This window comes from Calidris pugnax, unplaced genomic scaffold, assembly GCF_001431845.1.
Source record: "Calidris pugnax isolate Ruff unplaced genomic scaffold, ASM143184v1 scaffold211, whole genome shotgun sequence".
NCBI lineage: Eukaryota > Metazoa > Chordata > Aves > Charadriiformes > Scolopacidae > Calidris > Calidris pugnax.
In genome coordinates, this window is record NW_015091083.1 from 1,174,840 (window position 1) to 1,198,962 (window position 24,123).

The following is a 24,123-nucleotide window of genomic DNA, read 5'->3' on the forward strand; positions in this document are numbered from 1 at the left end:
GAGGCAGAGTGACAGGCTGATGATACAATTTTCACATCTGGTTATTTCATTATTGTAAACCAATCCTCCATCTCAGACATTTTATTGTATTTTGGCACAATCTGTCCCTGGGAACTTGTAGAATGCTAAGCTCTGATGTGCTCTTTACTAGACTGAAATAAAAGTATACTATGTGCAATGATGCAAAATTCTGCCAATAAGACTTTTGCAATTTATTTCTCCAATTCGGCAGGTTCTTCCCTCCTTTAAGTTTTATATTTGATACATAATTGTTCTTTGGTGCTAAAAAGTCATTGTCCACTTGATTTTGCTGGTTTCTATAGTCCCAATTCCTTATATATAGATTAGAGACTGGAAAATTAAGAAGAGAAAATTGTAAAATGAATACGACAAAATAAGAGATCTATCCAAATATAACAACATACTTCTAATTGTCTTAATTTTAACCCTCATGGCATCTTTCCTGAGAGCAAGGATACCATTTATTCTTATACTAACATAAAAATACTCTAGGATATCAACAACATTAACTTCTACTGTTAATTTTAAAAGTACACACAATATATTCCTCATCCTGAAACTGCCTTCATACTATATAATCATGATTTTTAAAAATGAGAATGGTCCAGAAAAATGCTGATGATTGCAGTACAAGGCTGAGAGTTCAGAATGGTGAGCAATATTATCTCATCTGTCTACGATTCTCTTTCACTAAATACCCCTTTTGTTATGTGGCTCTGAAATTACTAACTACCAACAATGTACTAGTGTTAAACTACTCTACTGTGCTATCCCAGTGGAACAAAACTAAATGAAGAGCAGAAAGAAATCAAAGTTTAAGGTAGATGAATAATGCACACTCAACAACATTGCCTTAAGTGCTGCACTTCACAAGCAGAATAGCAATGCAGGTGTCCTTCTCAGCTGCCTTGGTGCAGCAGGTGACATTTAGATAACCAATTAGGAGTAAGGAGAAAACAGGCAAGATGCTGATTTTATTATATACTATAAGCTATAACACTTATGTTTTTAACACTTGTTGTTTACATTGCAATGTATTCTTTAGGTAGCATCATATATCTTGTTTTCTATTGTTAACAAAAAAGTCATTGTGACTTCTTAATGCCTTCTGGAATATAAACTAGTGAAAAACATACACAAAAGAAATTACTGACAAATACTTGTGTTGGCATCAGGCAACCTACATGTTTTGTTGATCTTAGAGTACAAAACAGACATGAACACAGACATGGACTCTTCTAGCAAGAGCAACCTGTTATATAAACAGGCTACTTAATTCACTTAAGCTGTATTGGATCAAGTGAGATACATCATCTTGATGTTATTTCCACACATGTTCTAAATGTGCTTTTTTGGGGGTGCATTGGGCAATGCAATTGGACATAAGACTGCAGCACCTGCAGGCAAACCCAAGCCATCTGCAGTCTACCTACCTGAGAGGAGAATCTCACCAAAAACCACATCAGTGTAGGGTTTAACATAAGCTCACTGCCCCAGTACATACTCGTGACTCCCAGAGAGCCTGCCCAAGCCCTGCTGCAGTGGGTGCTGTAGAACCTTCTCAGTGAGGCTTGTCAGTACCAGCTACTTCAACACCAGCTGTGGGCAGGGAGGCAAACGCTGGACTCACACCTCCACCCTCAGCACTGGCTTTCTGACCACGCAAGCACCTGCCGCTGTGACACTGGCTGCCAACAAACATCTCCCAGCTTTGCATCAGGAATACCGACAAATAGAGCAAGAGGAAAGAGAGATGTATTTTTCCTGCAGGGTCATCATGTGCCTACTTCTGAACCTTTAGCAGAGCTTATCCTTGAAAAAATGCATGCAAGAGAAGCAGCAGTCTCCAAACACGTAATCAACTTAGCCTGGCCAACAGCAGGCAACAATTCAATAAGTACCAGCGAACAGCACTGTGGGTAACTTGATTTGTAGCTATTAAAATCACTTAGAAATAAGAGAACTATATAGTGTCTTAAATGACTCTATCCCACCATTACTTTCAACAAGAATTTCTACGAGCCAGTCATGAATTTGGTCCCAGATCTGTCAGCAGTCAAAACCGAAAGGATAAGCTAATGAAAAGGAAATAGTCCATCTGTTTGAGGATGAACTGAAGCCTACATGCAGCACAGAAGTCAAGTCCAAAATCTGCAAAGCTGGCTACAAGACTTGCCAGGGCAGTTCAGTGTTTCGTCTGTCACTCGGCAAGGTGCACTGCAAACAACAGCTAGAGATTTCAACAATTACCCTGAGCCCCGCTAAGTCTCAGATTCAAGCTCTGGCATGAAGCCTTTCCAGGTTTTTTAATTGTGTAGAGGCTGACACAGCAAACTGGGGAAGGTTAGCAGGATAGCGCTTTAAAGTTAAGCACATCCCAAAGTGGAATGCTCATAAGAAAAACTCAAGCAACATGTTTTAAATCACTGGAAGTCTTGCTAAAGGAGATGTAGGTTAACACGGTGCTTGTGTTACAGTCTGTGTATGTCTGCAAACACTGAAATGTTTCTCAAGTGGAAACTGTGGTGTAAATTTGGGATTCAAGTGCTGTAAGTTTCCAGGTGGCCCAGAGTTATGTACAATCTAGTAACTTGCAACTCTTATACCTGGCCACTTATGAGCTTGCACATAAAAACAACTAAAACAGTATTGTTTATTGAGTGTGAACAGATCATCCAAACAAATAATTCCTTGATGATAAAGATGTTCTTACCCACCTTCTGCAACTGAGGAATACAGCAAGAGCAAGGTTAAATGATTTAACGAGGCTATAAAGAAACCTAATTAGCCAGGCTTGGAATGCAAACAGAAACACCAAATTGCAGAGCGGTCCAGGCTGGAGGGGACAGCCAGAGGTCTCAAGTCCAGCCTTCCTCTCAGAGTCAGGGTGCTCAGGGCTTCACTCAGCCCTCCAAGGGTGGAAAACCTCCAAGGATGGAGACCCCAAACCACTTTGGATACCCCTATTGCTCAACTGTCCTAACGGTAGGAAAGCTTTTCCTTCTGTCACACTGGAACTTCTATCATTCCAGCTGGTCTGGTTCTTACCTTACTCCTTTCCTCAGCCTATTTATCCAGACCCCTGTGACCAGAGACCAGGTCAGCAGCGCACAGTTTCAGGGACAAGCAGCCAGTGAGGAGCGTGCAATGAGCCAGACACCTTCAACAGCAGCCTTGCTTACACCACTCACACTGAAGATACAAACTGCCTTGCAATATCCTTAAAAATTTAGGTCTTACTCCATGTGCCTAAAAATCAACTGTCACGTGAAAAAAGAACTGCAAGGAACTGATGATCTCTGGAAGCATTAAATGGCAAACTTTCTGCCCTAACCACCTGCTGACATTTGCAAAGAGATTTTCACAGGGAGGAAATTCAGAAATGCACTTAAAAAAAAAGGCAGAAGGAAATTCAGGATGGTCTTGATATTCTGTAATTCTCAAAAGCAGTGGGGACCTGCAGCTGCTGTTTTTTATAGCCCTCAAGGGACAACTCTTGGTTGGGACATAAACAAGATGGAAATTGTTTGCAACACAGGAATAGTGCTCTGTATTCTGTAAAAGTTGCAAAAGCCTAGCTATGGGGAGCAGAAAAAAAGGGATTTATTCCAGTAGTAGGGAAAGGAAAGGGAAAGTACAGAGTAAAAAGGTGAAACATTTTGCTGTCTTGCCACAGCTAATGTAAAATGGTACAGGAATGGGAGCACCACTTTCGGGCATTGTAGAAATGGCATAATGAGATTTTCTTATCAACTGGAGGAAACATGACTGAATAGATTATGATCTCTGGAAGAAATGGATGTAATTTTCCTTAAATTATCAAGGCCCTATCAGAAAGAGACCTATCTATGAGATAAACAGAATAACCAATACAAAGTGGCTATATAATTCAAGACAAAAGCCCCCTTCTCTGTACTTACTTAACCATTCATGACAAATTGACATCAAAAGACCCGCTAAAGCTAATCGGCTGCTACATTATAGTCTCTTGCACATGAAAACGAACTGTTTGGCTGAAAATACCGGCACATACTTTTGGGGATGTGACTCCTTTTGGCACAGAAAAAATTACCCTGCAGTAGTTACTCAGCTTCAATGTAGCAGAAGATGGACTTGGTTGTGACGGGAATCCATATGACAGAAAATGCCTGCCAGAACTGGAAAAAAGGAAGGTTTCATACTCTCATTCTTAACTCTGCTACAGAGGGAATTTCTTTGGTACTTCCTTACTTCCACAGTGCAGTAATGATGACATAGACACAAGCATTAGGGTTGTTTAGGTCTCATCAAAATGACGTATCTATAGGACCTTCCTCAAGCACGTCATCCAGCACAGCTTGATGAGGCAGTGCAGGATGGAAAGACAGGCTGCTGGCAGCATGAGCAGCCTGATACCACCAGCGACTTCTCAGCCACAGGGGAATCTTACAGCGGCCAGAAACTGAGCTTTGGCTACTGTTTCACTAGAGTAGCACCAAGTACTCTAGAGGCTGAAGGAATCAGTAAATGGTCATTTAGGGCCTAGAGGCGTGTCATTCTAGAGTAATTTATTCAAACTAATTTGCTTTAGACAGAAGTGGTGTCACTCATCCCACTGCTGTAGTTTTCAGTCCTGTTTAGAGCCTCACAGAAGAAAATAGAGATCAAGGAATAAGAGGTAGCAGGGAGATCATGTTTCAAGAGCTCTTCAGCAGGACAGTACTTAACACAGGCTGTAGGTTTCTGAGTCCCCAGTCCTGCTTCAAGATACAATAAAGGAAAATTTGAGATGGTGAGCAGAAGATGAAGTGTTTTCTTACCAAAGTTTCCCAAGCTGTTGTCTCTTGTATCTACTCGCATCTCTAGGGACTTCACTTGCTGCAGATCATCTACCCCTGTCAAAACTTTCTGTAAAGATAAGCAGAGATATATATGTACTCTCATGCAATAAACCAAATGATGACACAGGAGCAAAAAGGTGTAGAAAGCCTTTCAACCGGTGCTTTGTCAACATATATTCCAGGTCAAAATGGCTAGACATGCGATCACATTAAAATAAATTTAGTACTCAGAGATCCTTCTTCCTTGTAGCTCCAAATTATTCACGTAACTTCTACATTGCTTAAAAATTCAAGGCTGAGGGCTACATTCAAGCTGCAAATTGACAACAGACCTACATGCCAATTAACTTCATGTAAATAGTATGTCCATGTTTTAGGATTTGCATAAGTCTTGTACTAATCCTCAGCAGACAGGAAGCATTCAAAATGGCATTAGACAGTAAGACTCAACAAAACGCACTCTTTAGCCTTTTAACCCAAAACTGTGAATAGGAAACATGATTTTAGCCCAAGAAGCTCATTTTTCTGAAAGAAGACAACACTAATTACTAGAACTGCAAATTCCTTTGAAAAGATCTAAGCGAGTTCAAATAGAAGCCTCCAAAATCTTTCATTATTTTTGCAAAATCTTAGCAATAGGGTCAACCACTGCATTAACCAAGAGTTTGTGTATGAATGCAGGATCTTTCCTATCTTATTGCTGGATCTTCCCTATATCCTAAAGTCTGCGTTGATACACACATGTAGATTTTGCCTTGGCAGAGGTACGCAGGAGGACAGAAACAAGCAGAAACTATACACAGGGGAGGGAGGGAAGCTCTAGGACAGCCAGTGAAAACTTTACAGCAAGGCTGTAAAGTCCTAAGACACCAGGCTGCAATTCCACAGGCAGCAGAAGCAATCTCATGTTAGCACTGTCCCATCCCCTGTTCCTTCCTGCTATTGTGATCCAGCTCCTCTCTCCCCAGCTTGCCTCATCCAGGCTACGTGTCCTACCAGCTCCTTGGCATCAGCTTTTGGTGCTTAGTGGATCCTTCCATGCATGCATTCAAAAAAACAGGCTAGGAGGGAACTATACTCTTTCTTCCTGATGTGTTAGTAGCTCATGAAGGGTCTGAAACACTCATTGAGAGATGAGAAACAAGGGGTTTGTGTCACAATAACTGTCTGAAAGAACTGATGTTATGCATTCTGATACAACTACTACATTTTCACCTTTCTGTGTCAAAAGAGTTAGGACTTGGGGCTAAAAAAGTCCACTTAAAAGAAATGTCTGACCCTGGCACCAGGATCTCCTCCTCAATGATGGAATCAACAGCATGGGCTGAAAGAAGTAGTGTCACTGGCCTTTTGCCCCCCTATTTAAGATGAAGGCAGGAAGTCATTAAACAACCTCCACATACAGGAGACAAGTTTTCTTACTATTAAGAAGTTACAACACTCTTAAGTTTGTTTAATAAGGGGGAAATTATTCATTAGAAGGGAATGTGTAGGACCACCTCTGTTTATGAATTTTGGGAAGAAAAAATAACCACAAGAACATCCAGTTCCTTTTGCAGGGAAAAACGGCAGTTGCGACATTCCCGTTCCAACTAAGACTCGTATTGTGCGCAAGCAACCGCAGCTTCATTCACTCTGACAGTTCCACATCCTCTTACAAAGGACCAGACATACTTTGAGTGTAATTGAGGTGACAGTTTAGAAGGGCATGGTTTCCTTCCTTCCCTTTTCCTGAAAAGGCTGAGCATCCCTCCTTGAAAAACTGGCTCCCTTTGTAAGATGTTGACCTGGACTCCTAAGAAACAGAATTATCCAAAATCTTCAACTACTTTTGAATTGTCTTTAAAACATTGCATTTAAAATTATTTTAAATCTTACATTTTTAAACTGTGATTTTAATCAGGCTGAGCCTAAGAAGCTTCTAGACTTTCTTGTTTCCCCATTAGAGTATAAGAAACAAAGGTCTACAGTGAAAACTTGGGAGTCCTCAATGGCGTCCAGAAATTTGCTTTCTATCCCCAGATGCAGCCACCACAAAAACAGTTTTGGTCCTGCAAAGAAGGCAATCTTACCAACTACAGACTTCTTCCTCCCCCCAAGTAAACACAAGTTCCGTCACTGCAAGACATTTTGCAATAATCCTTTTCAGCAGATGACACCGTCTGTCATACAGCACAAGAGTATGTGAGAAATGAGAGCTAGCTGATGTTCTGGCACACAACCACGCACTCGGATTGCTGGACTTGGACACAAGCTTATTTTCCTTAAAGGAAGCTTCTTCTGAAAGATACATCCCCTCTCCACATCAAAACAGTCTTAAGAGCCTACATCATTAGAAGACAGAAGTGGAAGAGGTGCCAGAGCAAGTAATAAGCTTAGGGTAATACACTTTGTTAGTAGAATAGCAGAAAGTCTTGGCACCACAAGGTGCCTTTGCCTTTCTCCTTTGCTGTCTGCAAGTTCCCTGCACACTGTCCTTCCCCCCGCTGTATTCTAGAGAGCTTCCATTCACTGTTCTGCTCCTTGTTCTCCTCTTTCAAAATCCAAGCATAACAGCTGCATAAAGTTATCTTGTCTCCTCTTCTAGGGCTTCCTATTCCTTTTCCTCATACCAGGGATTACTGGTGTGCTGCTTTTCCCTCCTTTTCCTCTTCCAGATCCACCATTTTTACTTTTTCCCCTGAGAGATGAGCTGCTCAGTGCATCCATACTTTGTACTGCAACCAGCAGAGCTGTGGCTCCAGTGCTGGAAATGGTTATTGGCTGCCATCACCACCTCTTTGAACTATAGATAGCTGCCTTGAAGCATGTGCTAACCAGATGTGACAGACTCCATGTGTTCTCGGTCCCCACTTCTCTCTTCTGCTTTTCCAAGAGCCTCTGAAAATCACTGTCCTTCCATCTGCTGATGCAGAGGGGATACTTGGAGAGCTTGGAACTGATTGGCTGTGGGATGCAAAAGCTATTGTACTACATGAAGGAAATGAGAAATGCTCTTGGGTTGAAGATATGAGCTCATTTAAAGGCATTAGGAGCACAGAGACCCCAGGTGTTGACTGCAAGCTAGTTAGTGAGCAAAAGGCCAGGGCAGCAGTTCAAGAGAATGATATGTGGTGAACGGTTCCTGTGGAAGATAACTAGGACACTCCCACTCCCTAGACACCTTTCTTGGCATACTAGTGCAGCTGGAAGTGTGGTATGTCTCATGTGTCACAGCTAAAATTCTGGCACCAGCAACAGAGGACGGTTAGGGAAGGATGTGGAAACATTTAAAATAAAGATGACACATATTTAGCAGGATCTTCCTTTTATGTCACTGTTTAATTTCAAAGCATGGGAACCTTCATCAAAATTTGAAAGGAGGGATATTTAGGAAGAATTTTGCTGCTATTGGGCAGCAAAAGAAAAAAAAAAAAATCATGGCCAAACACACTGAAGGGATCATCAGCTTGGACAGAGAGATGTTTGGCACCATGTGGGTAGAAGTGATGCATCTCTTCATTCCTGGCCATGCCAGGTCTAGGACGGGCTCCTGCCCTAATTCAGAGGTGTCCCACTGTGACTTCAGGTAATGACTGCCTGCTCACAGCTCAAAGGGCAGTTTTGACAGCCGGGGACAGAAGGTCTCTGCCTGTGCCCCAGGAATGCTTACAGACATGAAGGTGCTGTGCCATCCAGGGATTTCTTTGGCTGTTTACAGCCACTCAACCTGAACACAGAGCAGACAAAAAGGGACCAAGGATCTGTTCTAGGCAAAGAGCTGGATATATTCAGAATTATTTTACATCAAAAAGACCCTGAAAAGACTTACTGTAATTCCAGGCTGATTGTTGGTGTCCAGAGAGGATTGTGCTTGCCACCCATCTACTGCCCAGCGAGGCAGGTATCAGTTAGACAGAGGAAGTTGTTTTTTTAAGAATCAAACATCAAAATCTTTCTGGCACATGATGTTCAAGAAGGTGGCCTGACAGCTTGATTCTGAGCAGCAAGCTTTATACTCCACCCTAAATTTGTTTATTTGAGAGGATAAATTTCCATGGTAAAACACTGCACAATTCTTTGAAGATGAATAAATGATAAGTAAAACAAAGATGGAGAAAGTTTGCTTTACATTTTTGTACCTCCTTCAAAATAGAAGTAAAACTATTTTCCATGAGATCCTGCAGACGCTATTGCTAAATAATTTAGCCAGTATTTTAAGAAGCAACCCCATGATGGCTCAGAACACATCCACATCATGCAAAATGTCTGGCCAATATCTAACTGAAGAGCGTGCACTAGTGTGGAAAGATTTTCCTCTGACTGACAAGAAAAGTCAATAAGTATTCTGTAAAAAATTGCAAGTGAAAAATACTTCAGTGCTTGCAGAGCTTCCCAACCAGCAGAACAGTCACCTGGGGATGCTGGGAAATCCAGCTCAAGTCCCACTTGCAGCTCTCTGTAAATTCCTTAATTGGCAAATAATATCTGTTCAATTAAATCTGGTGTATACAACCGATTTCTTCTCTCTTCCCTAGATTTTTCACATACTCTAAGAAAAGTAGATATGCTGCTGAAGAGCATGTTGCATGCAGCTGTCAGAGAAGCATTTCCAGCTGTGCGTTTATTTTGCTGATCCTGGTTAATTTGGCTAAGACAGGAATTCCTGAGTGGTGAGCTTATTCTCTTTTAATACTACACCTGTATGCAAATACTAGATTCATGTCCATTCATGTATTCATTGCTTTTTGCAAGGATTTTATTTCAAATTCCCAACTCAAGCGTAATCTCTCCCTGCACAAAAAAACTAGTATTGCTACAAGTATGACAAAATATTTCTTCTAAGAAGAAAATTACTAGAATGTTAACAAGGTTTTGAGTGATTCTAAGTCAAGGGATTTTCAATGAGAGGAACAGACCTTCCCTGTGGTCCCATATGCAATCTTCATTTCAAAATGGCTACATGCTGCAGATGCCCATAATTACACCATTTAGCTGTATTTCCCTACTTTCTGCATATACGTACAAAGACATTCTTCTCTCAGCTCAGATGAAGAGATTAGCTAGGTGTTCAATCTGTGATAAAGACAGAACTTCTTGGCTTGTATGAAAGAGGTAGATGAGGGCCATAATTATGAAATTTAAATGGTGGTGGATGCATTAATAAAAATGTCTTTATTCTCATGCCGAAGCCTCAAAGTCATGCCAACAGTTCTATACGGATAGGCCCTGCCTAATCTTGCCATCTCCAGTTCAGCTGCCCCTGACCCGTGCTGGGGATTCACAGTACTGACACCTGCTCTTTTTAAACCAGTATTAAGGCTCTGATGCTGCAAATTGCTGGGGGATCTCACAACTATCTCAAACCTCAAAGGGCACGTGAGACACCAGAAACTATATGGGAGGTTTGCTGATCTTCCAGAAATAGCCTGTATCACTTCTGTAGGAGGAAACAAGCTCAATTTTAATTATGCAATGAATTAACATGCAGGTCAGGAGTAGACAGGACAGTAGATATTCCTACATAATTTTTTGCTTTAAATTTGTTTTGAGGATTTACTTTCCCTCACATAAATATAAAAGAAGTCATACCCTAATCTTAATTTTTTTTCTTGTCTAGCAATTAGGTGCATAATAAGTAGCTACAAATATTGCTCAATGTTGTGCCACTGAACGTGCAAAACTCAAGACTACAATCTGCCACTTTATGTTAGCTAAGCAGCTGTGACTGGATGCAAATGAAAATCTGTTGGGTTTTTTTTCATATAAATGCACGCATATGTGCACGTATGCATTTAAATATAAAGATACCTGATGTGACAATTTGAATGTAAAACATCAGATGCCTAAGTAGCAAGATGAACACGAATGTAACAACTACAAGCCTTCACTGTAGTAAAGGCATTAATGTTAGGATAAGAACATATAAAAGGAAAGCTCTGAAATTAAATGAGTTTTTGTAATTTTTTTCCTGTTCACGGTATTATGTGGACTACTATCTGTTACCTTGAGCAATCTGATCTAACTTTGAAAGTAGCTGTGCTTTGAGCAGAAGAATGAACTGGAAGGCCTCCAGAGGTCCCTTCAACCCTTTTTTAAAACTATTATACTTAAATGTTTATACAATTCTAATGAAGGATTCGGCAGATCCAAATTCAGCCAGTTACTTCCATCTCATTGACTCCACTTAATTTATCAAGATTTTTCACTTGCTTCCTTGATCTCTTCCTCCCCGCTTCCCCCCCTCTCCCCAATCCATTTAGCTTACAACTGAGAGGAAAACTTTCTGCCAAGGAAAAAAGGAAGTGATTGAGTCATTTCAGCAAGAATCCAATCTGTTGTTCCAGGACCCTCCAGGATTTTCTTCTCCCCATGAGGATGAGTGCATACCATATGAAGTACACCCTAACCTCCTGAGCAACAAACTAAACACCACTTCCGAACATGTGTTCCTAAGTTTAGAAAACATGATTAATTGGAGCAGGATCAATAAATAGCAAAATAAGAATGCTTCCTTTCTTCTCTTAAAGATCACGCACAAACGTGATTAGTTTTGATAACGTGACAATATCTGGAAGATATTTGACCTTGTAAAATGAGCTTATTCTGAGAAGTGGATTGCTTTTTGTGGAAGTCAGGAAAGTCCTTTGCAGCAGGGAGGGGATAGGGGTTAATAGAACAAAACAAAAAGCTGATTCAAGGCAGGTGGAGCCCTTAATTTTGGTTCCTCCACACTTAATGAGAAATGTGTGTCACAGCACTGATAAAGTTAAAAATGAATTGCAATATATTGCCCATTAATAGCCAGTTTTCAGAACAAAGAGAGAATGGGGAATTTGCTCACCCTGGTATTCTACAACATCCAACACCACCACAAGTACAGCCAGAGCAAGGAGCTGGAAATATTTGTAGGACAAGCACAAATGGAAAAGCAAGAACTCCTGTTCATATAGATGAAGATTAAACAGTACAACAGAAAATTGACATTGATACTAGCAGAAAGAATAAAAAGAACATCTAATGATACCAACCCTTGCATCAAAAGCTTTTGACCTGTAGCTTGGATGAAGAGTATTTAAATATAAAAGAGCATTACATGACATTGCAGCAAGAGAGATGGCAGCAAGCAGAAACTACAGAAGATGGGATTAACATAATGGGGATATGGAATCACACAGGATTTCAAAGTGAACATTATGTTGAAACGAGGCCACAGAAGACCACAAACCCTGTAGTGAGTGAGTATAAAATTTAAGTGAGGTGAGGATCCACTACAGAGAGGAAAAGATAGGCAATTGACCAATGATTTTGTAGAAGCTGTCTTCTGTGCTATGTGGCCCAGGAAAGCAAAATTGAAAGAAAGAAAAAAAAAAGAAGAATCAGTTTAAGCCAAACTCCCCTCACTTTGGAGGAAACAACCTGGCAACTGGAAAAAAAGTGAAGGAACAAAAGCATCACACCTTTTAGAGTACCCTTATTCATGAGGACTGCTACTGTAGACTGCTAATGTTTTCACTACTAAATAGAGTGCGATTCCCCCGGAAAAAGGACAAAATGAGTAAATTGTGCAGGTAGAGACAAGGCTGCAATTCAAGGCACCCAATCTTCATAGATTCTACACAGCTAGACCTTCCAGCCTCCCTGAGCTCAAACTGAACCGGTGCAATGGCAAGGAGTAAATCTGAGTACGTGTCTCACAACAAAAACCTCCCTCAGGAGCCTCCACCAGGTGTCCAGAAATCTGCCTATGCAACACTGCAGACCTGGGCCTATGTCCTTATTTGAATGCAAAATAATTTCACTATAATGAGCGTGTATTTTAAAAATCTATTCCTTTCCTCCTCAGAGCACTTCAGTAAATGCAATCAATATCTCCTAAAATATTCACAACTAAAAGACAATCAAGAAGATATTGCAAGTGCATTGATTTAAGCAAAACAACCTTTCAAGCCATTTGGTTATCAATGGCATGCGGTTCATTAAAAAAAATACACATGTGAAAACTTGTTTCGGATTAAGTATTTGAACAGTGTCTCTATTTTTATGTTTGCAAATCCAGAGCAAGTAAATTTATGGAAGCAGTGGTTTCCATTTGATCACCATAAAGGTCAAAGAATGGATAGATTGGATACATTATTAAAAGAAGCTATAAACGCTGTTAATGTTTCCTTGACAATGTCATATAATTTTTCCTCTGAGCAGGAAGTATCCCAGCTATGCCAACACAAATGTTGAGTTCCAGGGCCAGGAAATAACTGTATCCAGAAAAATTAGTAGGACAGTATGCATCCATTTAAAAGAATCTTTGAAATGGAATTCCTTACAAATGTTAATACACGCAATCTTAAAGAAGCAAGACTCGATTAGGTTTAATAGAGTACATATGAATAATAAAGGGTTTTTTCCAAATTTTAAAAATAGCCCAGAGTTGTGGAGACTTTAACTTCTGATCTGTATTTTGAAAAATATTACAAAATAACGAACTGTAACTTAATGGGATGGGGGTAACATTGCCTTACATACACTTTCCTGCTTACAATTTACTGTAAACTAAAAGCAGCAGAGCTTCAAAAAAAGAATAATTTAATGCCAATGAAAAGACTTCCTAAGGGTTTAATTGAGAGTTTATTGAAGTCAGAGGACAGCTATTTTGGTTAGTTTAATGGGCTTTGGTTCATGCCCTAAGAAAGCAGGCTAATCTGAGAGCTTCCCAGTAGATTTTTACAGAGTATTGTAGGCCACAAACACATTAGATTGGTCAAACTATTCCAGATTTTAAAAAAAGACCAGGAAGTTGTCAGAGGTTCATATGAACCAAAGGAAAGTGAATGGCATAGATCATAAGATAATATATAAATTTTTCTCTAGAAAGCTTAAAATATACACTCTGCAGAAAGTGATTTTTGCATCTCCAAACATTTTAGAAAGACTGAAAGATTTAGCTACTAAGGCAAGAGTAGTTCCGAGAACAGCTTGCTGTCTAATATAGAGTGCACAGTCAAAATTGTGTTAGATATATAGTTAGGGAGTGGCATAAACCTGAGCTGGAATATGCCCCCTGCAGAAGCTAGTGTCCCTCCACCAGTGTGTGGATGCCCAGAGGACTATAGCCACAGCCCACTGGGAGCATTCAAACCACAGCCTTGGCCCCATCTGTATTTCACTAATTTCTATCCAGCTCTGCAACAGAAAGCTAGAGCTTCTCCCCTTAACTTCTCTCAGCTCTCCCTTTCTTTGGCGGGGATAAGTGAGGTTATTTTCTCAGCTTCTACACGTCCCAAAGGATTTCACCCTTAATCAGTCCTGAGCAAATACAACACAATATGCAACCAAATATCCCTTCACAAGAGATTTTAGCGTGTTACTCTTTTTCAACAGGCTGCATGTCAAAATTATTTCCCCCAGTCAAAAAGGAACATGGCTTTCAAATATGCTTTGAAATTTCACACACTTTGATATATACAGAAAGTACTTACAGTACTTGCAGAATATTTTAATTGGCTTTTTAGCAGGACAGAGGATTTCACTAATTCAAAATAAAGTTGTGCTTTTAAAGTTATATTTCCAATCTCTAGAACAAGGTTAATGTAAAAAGCTTTTTCTAATGCTAAGATTCAAGGTACTTCAGATGGCATTAATGAGATCTATTTAAATTATAATTATCCTACCTGCACTTTTCTCCATGCTGCTTCAAGAAAGCTGGCAATAAAGACAGCAACATTCATGCTGGGAATATTTTTTACATGAAACAAGGTGCAAGGAGGACAAACATTTGATAAATTTCCATAAGACAGAATCTACTTTATGCAGAAGTCTAACTGTCAGATATGCAACAATCCACAATCATCACAAGAGCAGCTGGAAGGTTAAGTTAATACAGCTCTGTATATGCCAGTTTGCCTCTTTTACTTCATTAAAAAGTTGGATGTCTACTCACCAGTTTCCTGGGGGAAAGGTATTCATCCATAAGTAGCTCTCCGTCATCTTTAATCAGCGGACTGGGATTTAGGTTGCCTCGCCAACTCAAATCAGTCACCCGGACTGCAGCTGAGGCTGGACGAGAAATTCTGCCAGGACTCTTCTTCAGGTCCATCTCAATATGCTTTGAAAAAAAGGATAAAAAGTGGTCTGGTCTGGTTTTTTCCACAAATTTATTATTTTCCCTTTAGCAAAATCTATTTTGATTCCTATTGCAAGTCAGCAAGTGCCTATGGAGATACAGGTTTCTCTAATCAGAAAGAACCCAAAGTAATGCACCACGTAACATGTATTCTTCCTTTTCTTCACCCTCAAGAGCTATCCTAGTCCCACATCTCATTCAGCTTTGACTGTAAGCTTTTACAGCAAACTATCATTTTGCAGGCATACCCATGGCTCTGTACAAAGAAGGTAGTCAAGAACAAACAACTCAGGACACTAGTCCTTTCTAGTCTTCTCAGCATTCCACTCACCCTTCTCTGGTGGCAATGAGCTTCCCATCCATGGGCCTCCTACCTACCCATTACTTCTTGAGAAACGTGAACAACACTCAGCAAAACTCTGCTGGGCTCCAGGCTGCAAGTGCCACCACCAAGACATGTCACCACTTCTCTCCAGCATTTTGAGCTCTGCCTGCAGGTAGCACAGGCAGCAGCAGTCTGTATTTGCTGTCCTAAAATACCTGCACTATTACGGACTGCCCTCTGGGTCAGGCAGGCCATAGGTACTGCCTTCCAGTTCTGAAAGAGTCTTGTTGAAAATAAAATTAAAATACAATTGAAACAAAACTGTGTATGCTTCAAGTGAGGAATGAAATCCAAAGTCTGAAGGTGAAGCACTTCAAAAGTGTTCTTTCTTCAATTCCCAGTGCGATTCCTTTTACAGAAATATTAACAATTAACTTTGAAATATGAGAATAAGCATATGTGCCCCCATTAGAGTGAAAAAGCAATCAGCTGTACCCAAATGGTACAAGCATTACTATGATTTATACAGCTATTTACTACTACTTGGCAGCAAGGAAGTATCACAGCTGGAAACATTGCTGTAACAACAAAAGGCTAGACTAGAGAAAAGCCTTCTTGCTCTTCTGAAGAGACACCTGCAGTTTTCCTCTGTTCTCCACTGTGAAGCAATACTTATTCTTAGTGCTGGAAAAGTAATTAAATAATCAAGCTAATCATAACTGGCTGACAAGGCTTCAGTGGTGGCCAAGACCTGAGAATTACCACTTTCCTTCCCCATCATACTAATAAACAGTTAAACACAGGAGCGATTTCTGTTAAGAAAAATAGAAGAAGTTCTAACTGCTCAGCTAGTTATCTCTATTCAAGAGGGCTGGCCAGTTAGTAGGTGGGAGAGGTTTACACCAAAGAGACTTCCTGCACTGACTACTCACATCCAGTCCAAAGTCTTAATCTCTGCACTAGCAAAAGAAATTCAAACGACTCAGCACTATCAGAAAAAATAGCAGCCCTAAGCTGAAGAACAACAAAAGATTAACCACCCACCAAACCTCTCTCTTCAGGATCTCCTAGCATTAGGAAAGAAGAACAAAAACCTCACACTCCTAAGTGCTCCTTCCAGATGCTTATCAGGGGAGATGCAAACCACAGAAAGCAAATCTATTTTTCCCAGATCGCTGCATGTACCTGGCAACCATTCCTAGAGAAGAAGTTGACTTCTCAAATGTCCTACATCTGAGACACAACTTCAATGCTTAAAAAAAACATATTCAAGAAGAAATTCTTTAGAAACACATTACTCCTTTCAGTCTTCTTAATGACTTATAAAATAAACACCATAAAGGGAATTAAGCAGTGACATTTACAGCTTCTAAAACCCCAGCGTGCCCATAGTAGAATGAGGACAACTTTCATACTTCTGCCCGTTAAGATGGAAAAGCAATCTCAAAAACGCCGTGTTTTAGTTTTTGGAAGAAAACTACAAGCCATTAATTCCTATTATCTGTTTCTTTTTCCAAAGATTTCTATAAAAGTTCTCAGATTTTTTTCCTCTACTTTCTTTTAAGCAGGTCAGTATGATTTGTCAGTGCACTGAGTTGCAACAGTCATTAGTTGTTCAAGGAAATTCAAGAATCTTATGTGATATGAAGGTCTTCTGGTATTGTCTTTATTTTCCTAAAAAAGAACTACATTGGCCAATAACTGACCTAGATTAGGATATCTGCCATATAAATGCTGGAATACTTTGACAGTTGCACAAGACTTGGGTTGGATCGTGTGCAAGTACTGATGGTTCCTCCTAATTCAAGTGAGGACCGTTATTATCCAGAGATAATCCTGTATGTTATCAGAGCCAAGTGGAGCAACAGACAGAAATCACTGATGTAACACATGAGTGCAAAACATAGTAAGATAATAGCAGGACTGTGTAGATTCAGGATGTAAAGAGTTAATACACTTGCATAAAACAAGTTATTGTTCTCCTTTCTTCAGTCCATCACTATTACATTTCAGAATGTCCTCCAATCTTTGAAATATGCATTGATACAGCACTTACTTAAGGTTTGACAGGGAGATCAATTTGTGGCTTAATATCTGAAGTAACACTTCCAATTCTATACTTCCCGCTATTGATCTGCTGCTTGTAATTACTGTAACATTGGATTAGCAAGAAGAAAAGTATTTTCATTACAAATTGTCTGGGATCAAATTGAGTTATTGTCAGCAAACAAAACTAATTTTTTGGATGTGCTTATATCACTTCAAAACCTTCTCAGAGAAGTAAGAATCATCTTCTCAACATGGATCAAAATAACATCCTCAATATGAGGAATACAGAAAAGCTAAGACTGCAAGAATCCTAGCAGTGAGGTACCAATCTTACATAAAAATCCATAAACCTCCGAAATCTCCAACACTGTGTAGGAGCGAGAAGGGGGCCTGGCACAACTTCTCTCCCTACAGATACGGGTGTCAGATTTTCATCAGGTCCACCCAGCTTTCTGCGACAGTTAAAATCATGCCAGTAAAGCCACCTCACCCACTCATTTAAAATGCTAAAGAGCAAATGAGAAATCTATGGCTCTGTCAAATGCACAGGACAAAGAACCACTGACCCAAACTAACATCAGCCTCAGAGGGATTGTTTACAGGGACTGGAAAGACTTCTTTGTCTTTAAAGAGGTCTGAGAAGTCACACACCTGAAGACTATTCCACAGAGAAGATGGTTTCATTAGATGCTGGATCTATATGCTGAACGGTAATGCAGATTATTCCTGCAAGACTTTGTGGAACCAAGAAGGATGGAAGTTAACTGTATCTACGCAAACCTTCAATGAATTCAATGGGAGAGCAAAGCAACACCGCTGAGTAGGTAAGAGTGTCAGGGAAAGAGAAAATGGCTGAAAAAGAAATATGAAGTTTTGTCCTGCATGTGAATATTGAGAAGAATAAAAGAATGAAAGAAATCAAGGAATTAGTTCTTGCAGGATTTGCATCATAGGTATTGATTTGGCAGGCTTTCACATGTATGGATAACTAGAAACAGATAATCAGTGAGTGCAGGAGAAATCAATGACCAGGGAAGTGAGATTGAAGGTCTGGAATTCTATGAATAGTTAATCTACCAACTTTCCCCACTGCTGTCACTCTCCTTCCCAAAGCGAGTGTGATGATGACAAGCTATTCAATTCACAGACATTTTGTGAAAGTTCATTAAAAACTGTATGACATTTTCTGCATATATAAAGTAATACATGTAATAAAGATGATGATTAAAATGAAATGATCCTTGGAACAACATGTTATTTGAAATCCCTGCAGAATGCTATTGGCAGAGAGTAGTTATTTGATGTTCTTAGGGTCTGGTAACCTGGTAAAACTCCAAGATTTGATTTTCCTGCCACAAGATTTATCGAAGAGTCAATGATAGGATTGTGTATTCTTCATTAAATATATATTAATATGCATTTCAAATTAAGCAATTGCCAGAAATATTTGACTCCATATTAATTATGGCTTCTTAAGTCTGGGAAAGACCCTTTGAATTGTGTGACTAGGCATGATGATGTCTAATGCAGCCTTCAAGACATTACCTAAAGAGCTTGTCCAAGCAATTAGGCTACGATTTATAAACAAAAAAGAACCCCAAACAACAATAATCAATCCAGATTTATTCTAGGAAAGATATATACCTCTATATATTAACCTGCCATGTAAAAATTATCTCTACTCCCTTAGGTCAGCTTCTCAACCAGCATCCTCTCCTGCTCTGTGGCGACCCATGCCTTCAAAGAGCTCCTGTGGCTAGGGAGGAGTGCCATTTCAGGTAGGGTACTGCAATCTGTACGCCCCTGTCTTTATGATGTCACCAGCCTAAAAATTCTCTAGTAAAAAAAAAGTATTTGAGAACTATCGTGCTATCTATGCCTTCATGAAAGGAAGGCTGCACTGCAGACTTCCATTTCTCCTGCCCAACATGATGTAATTTTTATTTGTTTAATCCAGAATCACAATTTATAGTAGTGCCCATACTGTTAGCACTGCCACAGAACAAAACCAAAGAATTTTGTATTTACTAAGGATTTGACAAAAAAGGTTTGGTTTGTAAGTCTCAAGGGAACTATGAGTGCCCTTTTAAGCATAATTTTGTGCAAGTGCACTACAGATAACCTCTCCTGGAAAATAACTGTTTGGGCAGCTGGAATTTACTATGAAGTCATCAGGAAACTACTGTTACAATAATCCACCCCTAATGGCAAAAACAGTTCCTGATACATTTATGTAATATAAAGCATCCTGCAACACATCACTCTATTTTAGCAGGTGCAACTTCTGAAAAGTTGAGAAAGAAAACATCTGACCTGATATTAATGGGAATCTTTCTTTTCCATATAAGTCTAAACGATCTTGTTTTAATCTTCTGTTTTTGTTAAGCAGAAGGAGGTAACAACTACTCCAGTAATGCTACTTTAATATCAAGGGATCATATAAACACTACAAAGAGCATGCATAAATATTCCATTTGTGTGCCCCACTAAAGAAAAAAAGCTTTTATGAGAATGCTGAAATACAAAGCTATCAATATCCTGTTTAACATAATTAAAAATTCACTGGCTTCAACTACATTGAATGACTTGAATGCTTAAAAAGATGGTTTTGTTTAACCGTTCAGCCAATTTGAGGCCTTGGTTCAAGCACCCAAGTTTGCACATAAGGAACGGTACCAATTTGCCTTGTTGTTTACCTTCCTTTATTATGGTTTCACAAGCTGTGAGAGTGCCTGACGCTCCTTTGGTATTACACGTAAATCTTGCTCTACAGTTGTCGTGACCACGGTAGGTTAGCCTTGGGATCTATGTCCCATACAGTACTTGGGAGCTTTGGGGACTTTGTATTACCCCCACGCACAAAGCTGAGTTCAAACTGTGCCATCGTCCAAAGCAGCAGTGATCCCAGAGAAGAAAATGCAAAGGGGTAGGATGTGGGTGGGGGTAGCTGGTGAACAACAGGGGCTATGGAAAAAGAGAGCTCCAAAGTGCCTATGCATTCACTGCCAGAAGGTTGCCAAATGACATCACAGTCATTTTAGTTAGTGGAGAAGATAAGAGTAAGTCCCTCACCATTTCAACTTTAGCAAGGTAATGAAGGATCAGGAAGCATTTGGCTCTTCATGGCCACAAGTTTTTATCCAAGTGTCCAGATGTTAAACAGGGAAGAAACAAGGTTGCTCTATTTAAAATCCTCCTGTCCTTATGTAGGGATCCTGTCACAGATAGGTTGGTTCCTGCGTACCTTGGCATTAGCTATCTGTGCCTGCCACAAACACAGATCCTGCTTTAAATGTACATTTCACTGGAGCAGAAGAATCTAGGCAATTCTAACATTTACAGTTCCAGCTTTGTTAAAATAAAAGGTATTCAACTATAACATTATTCTTTCCAACTATTCCCAAAGTACAGATATTAATTTAAACCACAGCACCAGCTTAATGAAGTCTTAAAGGAACGAGTGCATTCTGAAATTTTCTTTTAAAAATAAAAATCAGATAATGCTTCATTGAACTGGCAAAGGTCCACAATCTTTTCCTTTTAATAAAGATACATTAGCCTTTATTACATCTGCCATGGCAAACCTGGTTTTCTGATTTGTATTATAGCAAGTACTTGTGACCCTACTGATAGAAGTTTTGCTCCCAATTGTTTTTCAAGCCAACATGTAAATCTACAGAAGGTATAAAAACAGTAACCATTTTACTAGCAAATTAAAATTATGTAGAGGTACCTAAATTAGTTTCTGTGAAAAACTAAAAAAATTTCTGACTTAAAAAATAACCTCTTCATAATTGCTCCCAAATAAATATTAAGCCATTCCTATTAGTGACAAATGTAGCAATCCTAAACATATGATACATTATAATGTTCCTTTTTTGCAGCACTAAATTTTACTACTTCAAACTTAGAGAATAAATGTAGTTTCTTTAACTATGTCCCCTAAGGAGCTTCAGTTAGATAAGCACATGCATCATCATCACAATAAATAATAACATCACTCCAGTCCAGTGCTAAACTCGCATCTGATTTCACATTGAATCTGAATCCTGTTTTTATACATGATCAGGTCCCTCAAATTTTGTAAGCTGATGGCATCCCAGGCCATGGGCAGGGCCTGTTGTCTCTTCCGCTGACTGTAGCTTACAATTAAACTAAGGAATTGAACTGTCCATACGTGGATGTATCCACATATCAATGTCTTGAGAGGTCACACCTAGAGGAAGATAGTAATTCTCAGTGCTAAAGCCAAGAGCGAGAACACAAAGGCCAGAAAAAAGCCCCCACACCCCCAACAAAACCTGTTAATGACAGCAGCTGTGAGATCTGACACACCCAAATGCTGCCCTTTTAATCCAGGTTTTTTCAGGAAAATTCAAATCAGACAAAATAACAGAAAGCAGAAAAATAAAATTAAATGGGAGAGTAATTAAAAAAAAGTTTCAAAACATCTTCAGTCTTTTGCACATTTAAAATTATTTTACCTCTTCTTCCAATGCCACTGCTGTTCTCCCTCTTTCGTTTCCCATCCCTCTCCTACAGCAATTTTCATTTACTAGTCACAGCCGTTCATCTCCATTTATCTCGAGCAATGCAGATGCTCATAATGCAATTTCTTGTTTGATTGCTCCATATCCTGCTAAAGCAACAGTAAGAATATAATCTGCAAGAGGAAAAAAAAAAACAACAACCCAAAACAAACCATGAGACACTGAGAATTCCACAATTAATAACAAAAAAGTACTGCATCCACTGTAGAAGCAGAAGTCCACGCTCAAAGGATCTTAAAAGCGTAACAGGACATGAAGCAGTACAGCCTAGAAAAGCTTAATGAAAGTGTAACTGAAAACAGTTTCCCAAGGAGATCATGAGAAGGGGAAGGATTTGGTACAGAAGAATCTATATATCTGCAAAAAAAAAAATAAATTACTGAACAATTACTTACCCAAAGAACAGTCATTTCCTATGCTGTAGGAGTAAGTTCAATTTGTGTTGGAAAAAACATTGTCATTCAGGCTAGCAAGAGGGTAAAAGGCTGAAGTCAACATTTAATACATATCCACTGTATCACTCACCAGAAAATTTGGCTTTGTAAAAGCAGTTAGAATGGAAAATGATAGGTGAACAGGAACACTGATATCAGGAAGACGGGTGCAGAGCCGGATAGCACATGCCTCACAGACACTTCAAAGGGAGAGATTAAGATAGCCAATTAACTAATTACTGCCTGCTAAAAACTGGGGGAGTGTGGTTGAGTCCCTGGCTGATGGTGGGTGGATCCCCAGACCATTCTCCACACCACAAAGCGGCCCTAAGTAGGAGAGGCACCACACCTGAGCCCTTTCTGCAAAAAGCAGAACAAAGCTGAAAGCCCATAAACCAGGCATTGGCCAGTCTCCTCAGTCACTCAGGGAAGCTGAGGAGATGCTGTGGAGGAGCCACGTTCTCTCAACGTGAAATACCCAGGGAGACTTCCGCAACTTACAAGTGCCCAGGATTATTTATTCTTCAGCATTTTTCTCCTCGGAGCATAAAATTTAAACATGCCATCCAGATTCACTATCAACACCGACATAAATGGAGAACTTCAGGAGCTTCCACCTCCATGTGAGTCTTGCTACAGCAATGCACACTCTTGGGGCCTCCAAGCCCTGGGGCGCATTGTCTCGTACCGTACCAACGCCGTCACCACAAAGGCCTTTTTTAAAGGCCCTTAAACGTACACGTGCAACTATTTGGTATCAGAGGGGAAATCACCCCTGACGCCGGTTCCCACCCCCACCACGCACACAAAGACACCTCCAGGCTGCCACCCTCGCTCCCCGCGGTCTCGGTGGCGGGGGGACGCCGGTTCCTACCTGCGGGCCGGACCGGGGCTGCCGTGCGGCACGGAGACCCGCCGTCACCTGGCAACCGCCGCTGCCACCGCGCGCGGCCTCGACACATGACCCGGCGCGGGCGGCTCCGCCCCCTGCTCCGAAGCCCCGCCCCCTGCCGCGAGGCACCGCCCCCCGCCGCGGCCGCCCTGTCTGGAAGGAGCGGAGGGCGGTGGTGTCCGGGGGAGGACGGGAGATGTGAGGGGCCGGGGACCAGTGGAGAGAGCAGGGGTGGGCATGGGGTTAGTCACAGAATCATAGAATGGGTTGGGTCGGAAGGGACCTTAAAGATCATCGAGTCCCAACCCCCCTGCCATGGGCAGGGACACCTCCCACCAGAGCAGGTTGCTTAAAGCCCCATCCAGCCTGGTCTTGAACACCTCCAGGGATGGGGCAGCCACAGCTTCTCTGGGCAACCTGTTCCAGTGCCTCACCAGCCTCACAGTTACTAATTTCTTCCTATCATCTAATCTTAATCTGCCCCCTTTCAGTTTAAACCATTACCCCTCACCTAATCGCTGCACTCCCTCCTAAAGAGTCCCTTCCGTGTCTTTCCTGTAGGCCACATTTAACTACTGGAAGGCTGCTACAAGGCCTCCCTGGAGCCTTCTCTTCTCCAGGCTGAACAATCCCAACTCTCTCAGCCTGTCTTCATAGGAGAGGTGCTCCAGCCCTCTCATCATTTTCATGGCCCTCCTCTAGGGTCCATGTCTTTCCTGTGCTGAGGGCTCCAGAGCTGGACACAGTACTCCAGGTGGGGTCTCATGAGAGCAGAGAAGAGGGGCAGAATCACCTCCTTCGATCTACCTCCTCTACCTGTCCTCTTAAGGACAGGAAAGGGACGGGAAATGCATGGGATTGCAGGTGATCACATGGCTGAAGGAAATGGGGTGACAGTAGGACAGGTGTTGAGGGCATCTCTTCCCAACAGCA

General features: G+C 40.7%; 1 protein-coding gene across 3 annotated transcripts in view; it reads right to left on the bottom strand.

Moving 5' to 3' along the window:
- The window catches only part of LRRC56 (leucine rich repeat containing 56), an 80,682-nt gene that overhangs the window by 38,040 nt on the left and 18,519 nt on the right, over positions 1-24,123 (bottom strand). Inside the window, exons 1-4 of one of the 3 annotated variants that reach the window (XM_014957449.1) lie at positions 23,173-23,236; positions 21,799-21,950; positions 14,758-14,922; positions 4,821-4,908 (exon numbers count right to left, since the gene is read on the bottom strand). In XM_014957449.1, coding sequence (XP_014812935.1) covers positions 4,821-4,908; positions 14,758-14,922; positions 21,799-21,843 — 298 coding nt within the window. In that variant the 5' untranslated portion in view covers positions 21,844-21,950; positions 23,173-23,236. Of the gene's footprint in view, positions 1-4,820; positions 4,909-14,757; positions 14,923-21,798; positions 21,978-23,172; positions 23,237-24,123 lie in introns of those variants that run through there. The other 2 variants (XM_014957450.1, XM_014957451.1) reach the window with 2 other exon arrangements.